Below are 8,364 nucleotides of genomic sequence, written 5' to 3'. Positions count from 1 at the left end.
ACTCTTTCCAAAATTAAATGAGGCAGTTGATGTAGCTCCTAAGGATGGGGCTTTTTTTTCTGACGCAGCTTCAGGTTTTTTGTCCGAGGTATCCTCAGTTTTGTTGTTAAACAAAAATGTTGATCCTTGCTGCAGCTTGGAATTCCCAAATGCAGAAACGGCCTGAGATCCAGATGTCTTGTTGCTTTCATTTTCAGAGCTGCTATCACTGCCACCTCCATGCTGCTGTTCAATGTTTGCTAAGTACTTCTCGTAGTCTCTGAAGATGGGTGTCAGGTCACACAGTGGGTTTGTGTTGACATGCTTAACTATCCAGTCACGCACAGAACAGTTTAAAGCTGCTAACTGTTTGTGGTAAACACCAGAGCTACAAACTTTACTCTGAGCATAGCTAGATGAGGATGGTTGACTGCCACCATTGGCATTTGGGCTCGCAGCCTTCTTCTCAGTAAATGCAGTAGTAGCAGGACCATTGGACATTGTGGATCCTATCAAAACAAAAACGTGGTTTAGAGTGTTTTCTTTCCAGCAGACACAATTCTCTTAAAAACCTAAACTACACATTCTTAATATTTCTTTATCAAATCACTGTTCTTGCTCAGTTAGATACACCTTGTCTTTTATCACGACACTGTGTATCTGATCCTGTGGTACAACTGCACAGATAATGCTGTAAAACAGACCTAAGCCCCCTACTTTTAAGTAAGTTCAGGGATAGGCAATGGGATGGAGCACACAGCTGTGTATTAAAAAAGCCAAAGAAATAATACAGAATAACATTAAAGTTTTGTGTTTCACCAAAACTCCCAAAATCTTAATTCAGGCTTTACCAAGCTGTAATATTTATTGAAACAAAATATTCAAGTTACCTCTTGCTATTACTCTTTAACATTGAACACACAAGTCCATGACTTGGCAGGTTTTTGAGTGGTTTCAATTTAAAAACCGTAATAAAGGAGTTAAGAAAATTCTCATTAAATGTGGCATGCTGACTCTGAGACACAGTGGCATGATTAAGAGTTTTGCGTCTCTAACACCAACAGAGCTAATATTCTTCAGGGTCTACTAAAGCATGAGATGAGTCAGATTTGGCAAAATGGTTCAAATGTCTTCAAACATAGGTATTAATGTAACAGGTAAGATTCTGGTAAGACTCTGCAATGTAAGATGTACAGGGGGGAAAAAATGGTTAAGACTTCAGCTATGCAGAATGTATTTATCAAGAACTGCAAAAAAACCAGAAACAAGAACACTAAAAAAAAAAATAATAATAATCACACAGAGAAACTGCAGTCCTACTAAATCAACATTTTCCATTATCTTTTTTTTTTAATTAAATTCAGAGAATCTGGACAATTATTTAATTGGAATATGTTATTAGCTGTTTTATACTATTCAGAGTGTCTTAATGCCAATATCTTCCATTCCTGTTTATGCCTATAAAGCTTCTACCTCCAGCATTAGATCAAATAGGAATTTAGCTTCCAGCTCTTAAAACTGCATGCATTTCATAACTTATCCCTCCAGCAGTCTAAAATCTTCTTAAGAAATCTTACAAAAAGGAATAAAGTTCGAAAACCTTAAAACAGAATGTGATTCTTCACCATTAAATTAAGCCTAGGGACTTTAGGGCTGACTTTGTTGATAAATATGTATGCTCATTTAAAACTTACCAAATGCTGATTGTGTTTCAGACGTGGTCTTCAAACTGCTGAAAGAAGGGGTGCTAGAGACACTACTGCTCCCATTAGACAGCCCTTCTAAGGGCTTTACTCCTGCACCGTTACCAAATCCACTGAAGCCACCTCCTCCTTTTCCAGAAGGCAATAGAAAGCCTTTAAAACCTTTAAAAGCACCTCCACTTTCAGACTGGAGGGAGGAAAAAAAAAAAAGACAACCAGTTACATACATGCCTTCCACAAGGACACTATGCCTATGCCCACTTAGTATTCCATTTATTTTACTCTGATTCAGTGTGTCATTTCATGCATTATTCTAAGTCAATTATGTCAACAAATTTAATACCTCTATTATGACACATATTACTACTATTTTTAAAGGACTCAGATGCCTGGTATGAAAATAAGCTAGATCTAGGAAGTGGATGTATAAAAGTTGTTCAGAGCAGGAGATATGTTTGACTACCTATTTAGAAATCCATAGCATCTTGTTTTCTTTCAATAATTACACAGCAATATTTAATTGCGGGCTTATTTTCAGCAACTTTTAGCATTTATGACCACAATTAGTCTCCAACACTTGAAGCCAGTCATCAAAACACCTTACTTTGTAGTCACCTGTATAACATTTCAGTGATTTACCACACGTTTCAATGTGACTGATGGGAGAAGCAAAGATAAGGCTGGACTAGGTAACAGAAAATGTATGCTTCCTGCAGCCTTTTCATTACCTAAACACTATCTTGGAAACCATATTATTTTATGGTATAGTTTCCTACCCATTTTTAAAAGATACAGTGGCATTGACACACAAATAGACACTGCCATTTTTAGGTAGTACACCTAATGCCCTTTTGAGGTAATAAGCACTTATTAGTGGAAGTGGTGTTTCAATGTCTCTGGAAAGCCACCAGAGGAAAAGGAGAATTGCTTCCGAGTTCCATCTGCTTTTGCCACTGAAGAAATAGCAAAACTTACCAATTTTAGGTTCCGGTACAACCTTGTGAGTTTGGGCTCTTTTTGCTCACTTTGTGCTTTACCTTTTCCAGTGCAGCCCTCTGTTCCTCATTTCTAGGTAGCTATTTTTATTCTGTCTCTCTTGGATCAGTCTTACCTCTCTCTCTGGACACTCAAGATCAACTGCAGTCTTTTCCTTTACAGCATTCTGCTTGCTCCATTTACAGACATCAGTAAACTTTCTCTTTTTGCAAATGTTTCACAGGTTTCTTATGCAGCCTCAGCTGTCCCGCTGTCTCTTCTCCTTTTTAGACTTTGCCCAGCCAATCCTAGCTCCTCTTGTAGCTTTTATCTCTTAACAGCTGACACCCAGCCTCCTGAGTATTTCTTCTGCAATCATCTGGTCCCTTTTCTCAGCCTGTTTTCCCTATTCCATTTGCCTCCAAATCTCTCCTGTTCCATTGTGGATTACTTCCTGCATCACGTTTTCCCAGTACTGCATCCTCTACCACATTTGTACTATAGGCAAAAGTGCAATAGGACAGCTTCCTCATTTACACTGCTAGGACTGCAAAAGAAAAACCAAAAGGACAGGAGAAAACTATCTAGCCTTGTTGTGCATAGTCCCATTCAATCCAAAATCAATGTGAACAATAGGTAAAATATCTGTCCTATTTCTAACATGGGGCATATGCTGCTGGAAGAGCATTTCATAGAAAAATATATATGACAAAGCATCTGTCAGGGATTTTTGAAAGGACCAGAATCTGATTGGACTGAGTTAATGCTTTCATGGGGACTAAACCTGTAACAAAGCCAAATTCCTCTCCATTCTCAATTTGTTATTACAGAGAGTAGGTGCCACTGAAGCTCTTTGTGGGATAAAAAAAATAGCCACATTCTTAACAAAAGATATCTTTTTTCTTTCTCAGAACAGCTTTTGCTTATTTAACATCTGCCTGAGACATCCCTCAGCCCTCCACTGTGGACAACTAGTAACTTTTAAATTCCAGGCTCCCATCTCTGCAAAGAATGAAACTGGAGCAGTTTATCAAATGCTATTTTACCCATCTGTAGAAGACATTGTGTCTGAAACACTCTTGCAGTTATCCTTCAAAAATATACATCACCCTTCACCCAGTCATTAGCAGTGTTCTTGAAAGACAAGGGTTAATAGTCATAAATATTCCAGGTTTAGAAACCAGGTGGGCTTGTGTAGTTGTTGGGGGGTGGGGTGGCATCAGACCTTGGCCTTAATCAGACGTGGCCTAATCTCAAACAAAAGATAGCACCAGCCCTGAGATAAGAGAATTAATTACTAACCAATTATGCACTTTATTCTAGTTTCCTCTTTGTTGTTATTATGTAGACAAGACCCTGCTTTGAGAATTATCACCTAGCATCCCCTTTTCCATACAGAACTGGAATAGAAGTATCTTGGCTCTGTGTCTCAATTGTTTTTTGAACACCAGGTGAAGAACTCTGATTTTGGGACAACACTATTATTACCCCTTTTTCATTCTAGCCTTATCCCTTCCCTTGCTATGGAACAGTAAGCAAAAATTCATTTGCATGAATGACCTGGACTAGTTGCATATACCTACTAAATGACAGCTTTACACACCATCATTACAAGCCCAAACAAATAAAAACCTCAGGATGGATGGCATGTTTTGCAGCCGAGCCAAACTACAACATTAATGCTCAGTGATTACACGTTACCTCCGATCCAACGTTTCGGCGCTTTGCTTTTTTAATAGCTCTGTTCTTCAGGACTTCTTCACTTGCTACTGAGAAAGTTCCCACCTTTAAGGAGAAGTTATGGAATCATTAGTGAAATTCTCAGAATGCATAAAGTCCTCAAAGTCTGAAGGAATAGCTGAGATCAGGGTTTTTTTTAACACAATCATAACACTTCTCCATAACAAGTCAAATAACCTCAACAAAACAGACCAAACAAACCAGAACAGGTAGTATTGTAATTAGCTTGCCCAGCTAGGTGGACAAATAGTTGATACTTTCAAAACTCTTCCTTGTTCTGCACTACATTTCCTTTTCTGCAATCCCAACTTTATTATGACAGCTAATTCAACAATTTTTCAATTAATTTATTTTTCTTCAACAAAACCATAAGGTATCTTCGCTGAAGGCAGCCTGTCAGTATTGCACTGTTACAAGCAATCTTCAGTTTAGAGAAGGTATATTGAGATGTAGGGTCAAAGTCAATCAATCCCCTGCAATCTGCTGTAGTTCCACTATTAACAAAGGAAGCTAATGACTAATTACTACCCCACAATAAAGGAGAAAATTAAACTTTCTTATATTCAAGTTTCTGAAAGATTACTAGCATTTTTTTTATTATATTTCATAGGCCTAGACATTTAATATTTTAGTAACACAAAAGCTAGCACAGTTTGTTTAAAGACAATATAAGAAGCAAAAATAAATGAGACACTAGACATCAAAGTCTTGTTTTACAATCAAATTTGACTGCTTAATTCCTCTGGCTACACAGAGACATTCAGCGAAGCACTCCTTATTTCTGAAATTAACTATTACTGACCTTAAAAAAAGGCCATGAGACATTAAGATAAGGTATATAGACTGTGTTATGTCAGTGAAGCCTAGAGTCAACTATCTCAAGAAATCAAAAGAGCTTTTCTTGTGAACTCAATGAATACCATCACACATTTGAAGATTTCAAAAGCATTATACATTTTAACAACCGGGGGGGTTCCCTTTAGAAATGTAAAGTTCTTTTCCCCTAAGTTTCTGATGTCATTTTAACTGTTATAAGCTGCTTTGCCATACCATAAGGTCTACCTATACTGGAAGTTTTATTTAAAAAAAAAACAAACAACCAAACAAAAAATCTTCTATAACATTATCTTTAATTGCTAGACTTTAACCAATTTAATTGCAGATTCCGCCCACAAGATAAATAGCACAAGTAACTACCACATATACTACCTGCAGGGGTAGGGATGGGTAATCTAATGTATAGATACACATACCTCCTCAGCTTCATCCTCCTGATCCCAATTTCTGTCAGTCAATTCCTTCTCTGCAATTCTCTTTGCCATTTTTCCACACCTGTGTGGAGAAAAAAAACCAAAACAGGATAGAATCAATTGCACAGAAAACAAATTCTAAACAAGAGTGATCTCTTGTTTGTATTGCTTACAGCAAGTAATGGGAATCAGAGTTCATATAGAGGGTGGTCAGAACTGGAATGACACTTGAAAAACAAGTCTTTTTAACAACTGTTGTTGCAACAACCAACAGCACTTGAGATTGAAGTAGTGGCGATCAGCCATATTTGATAGTAAATTTAAACAACAATAGAGACATACAGTTCAATTATGGGATAAGATCTCCCATGCAGTGCTGCTGCTAGGGAAATTCCTGTCAGTCCTATAACCCATGTACCTGGCTGTCACTTACTCTGAAGGGCTGCAAAAAAACCCCAAAGTAGGTAAAAAAGATCTGTTTAAAATATTTCATATTCCACTCAATCTCACTTCAGGATAACCATGTGTTTCATTGAGTCAGTTGTTCTATCACCCAGTGACCCCTCTCCACGCAAGAAGATGAATCAGAAAAAGTAAAGGAGACCCGTGGGTTGAAATAGAAACAGATTGAATAAAAAAACTAATAAAAAACCTAATAAAAACTAATACTGCGAGCAGCACAGCTGCAGCAAAAGCGCAATGGTCACAACAAACAGGAGAGCAGGCCTCAGGAGCAGGACAGGAGACACCCTCCAGGATGTCACCATTTTGGAGAGAGACAGAGATATCCCCAGCAAACTTTCCAATTTATAGGGAGTGTGAGGTTTATGGTATAGGACACTTATGTTGGTCAGCTTGGGTCAGCTGCTCTGGCTTCCTCTCCTCCCAGCTTTAGCACCTGGCTGACTGGAAGCTGCCAAAGACCTTGATCACTATTGAAACCCACACACCTAGGCTGGCCACAAACTGTAACAAAGCTCTGAGCAACTTTGTTCCCTGTGACTCGGGTGCTGCAGTCTTCTCAGAATACAGCTTTCCAGAACAGACAGCTGATTCTATCCCAGCAAAACCAGAACACCATGTAAGCAGCAACAGTCTTGCAAGAGGAAAGTAAACTGCTTTACAGTATCCAAAATAAATACTGATAGGGACCTGCTGCAGCAGCTGGGCAGAAAGTCTGTTTTCCTACAAAGACATTGACTTCCCTACAAAACCCAGGATAGGCAGAATAGTATTAATAATTTGGAATTTGAAAAATTATATTACAAATCAAATTAATTCGGTTTCCTCCAAAGGGCACATAAAACACCATGAATTTTAGAGCAACTCATGTAAGCAGCCAATCATCATTTTGCTAGTTTTCTCTGCAATATAAGGGAAAATCAACTTTCAAACAGGAATGTCTGTAAGAGTTTTAACTGAAGTACAACTTACCAGCTGCATACAAAGAAAATAATTGGTCCAGCTATGTTATTTTCTATCTGAGAGACTTGGCAAGCAATCAATTAATCAAATTTTATATGAAAAAAAGGTTTTTTACTAACTACGATTCTATCAGCTGACAAGATGAAGACTCTTCAAAGAAATACAGAAATTTAAGTCTCCAGCAAATGCAAGACATAAAACTCTTCAAAAAACCCTCCTTGGGTTCATGACTCAGACCTGGCCAGATAAAAAGAATTCCATAAATAATTGAATTTCAGAGCCAAAAATGACATAGTTACAGATAATCTTGTTTAGGCAATGAAATATTTTTAAAACAGAACAGTAAATCCAGCTGCACAGCAGCCTTATAGAGGTTGCACCATGGATTTCATCTGACACACTTCACAAATAAGGTCAAGTTATTGGGGTCTTTTGGCAGTACAGTGACAAAAGGCTGTTTTGGGCAAATGCTTTTTAATAGCATAAACCACACCATCCTGAAAGTAGAGGTCCTATTGTGCCCTCCATGATTATCAGCAGACTGGGGAACTATTTCAATGTAATCTATTGAAAAAAAATTAAATCACTTATTTAATAGTCGTATATTGGCTGCCTAGTCCAGTTTCCCACAAGGTTATACAGACACATCCAGAGGAAGACAAGTTTTCATGCATCTCTTTGGCAGCAGCCACAAGTCAAAAGCTAGTAAGACCTGGAATTACACCACTGGATTTCACGGAAGATCAAATTACCACTCTTAACCCAGCCACAAGCACGACATCAACCAGAAAGCCTGTTTCTCCACTAACAGAAGAGGAGGAAACATGTCGCCTGGCCTCCAGATTCTTTGCACCTACCTGCATTTACATGATTTCTCTACATCAGTACTGAATGTACAAAATCTAACATACATGAGGACAGGATGAAGAGAATCCTAGACATATTTTCTAGCCTGTGAAACAAGAAGCAGCACAAAACCACTTATATCTGATACTCAGAACCTTCAAAAAGTTTCTGTAGCGAATGGTCTGAGCAGGCTGAGAGTGTTTTGATAAAACGGCTCTCTTTATTTAAAATGCTCACAATACAGATGCTTTGTTGAACTACTAAAATCCAGCCACAGCTGCCCTATTTAACGCAGCACTTAGAGAACAAGACTTAACGCTTGAATTCCACAGTATCACCTATCTACCATCAGGCTCCGGTACTGGCACTAAGGAGCGCCCGACCCAAAACAAGGCAGCCGAAGAAGCCTCTGGTACCAACACATTTGCGGGCCGGATGCGTGGCTT

At 38.3% G+C, this 8,364-nt stretch overlaps 1 protein-coding gene across 1 annotated transcript in view; it reads right to left on the bottom strand.

Annotated features, from left to right (window-relative positions):
• The window catches only part of NUP50 (nucleoporin 50kDa), a 10,669-nt gene extending 4,945 nt beyond the window's left edge, over positions 1-5,724 (bottom strand). Inside the window, exons 1-4 of the mRNA XM_010002963.1 lie at positions 5,651-5,724; positions 4,359-4,442; positions 1,674-1,869; positions 6-488 (exon numbers count right to left, since the gene is read on the bottom strand). Of these exons, the coding sequence (XP_010001265.1) occupies positions 6-488; positions 1,674-1,869; positions 4,359-4,442; positions 5,651-5,719 (832 nt within the window). The 5' untranslated portion in view covers positions 5,720-5,724. The remainder of the gene's footprint in view (positions 1-5; positions 489-1,673; positions 1,870-4,358; positions 4,443-5,650) is intronic.
• Positions 5,725-8,364: the final 2,640 nt, after the last annotated feature.

The sequence above is a fragment of the Chaetura pelagica genome, unplaced genomic scaffold, assembly GCF_000747805.2.
Source record: "Chaetura pelagica isolate M959 unplaced genomic scaffold, ChaPel_1.0 scaffold117, whole genome shotgun sequence".
NCBI classification, from domain to species: Eukaryota; Metazoa; Chordata; class Aves; order Apodiformes; family Apodidae; genus Chaetura; species Chaetura pelagica.
This window is presented reverse-complemented; position numbering and strand designations above follow the sequence as displayed.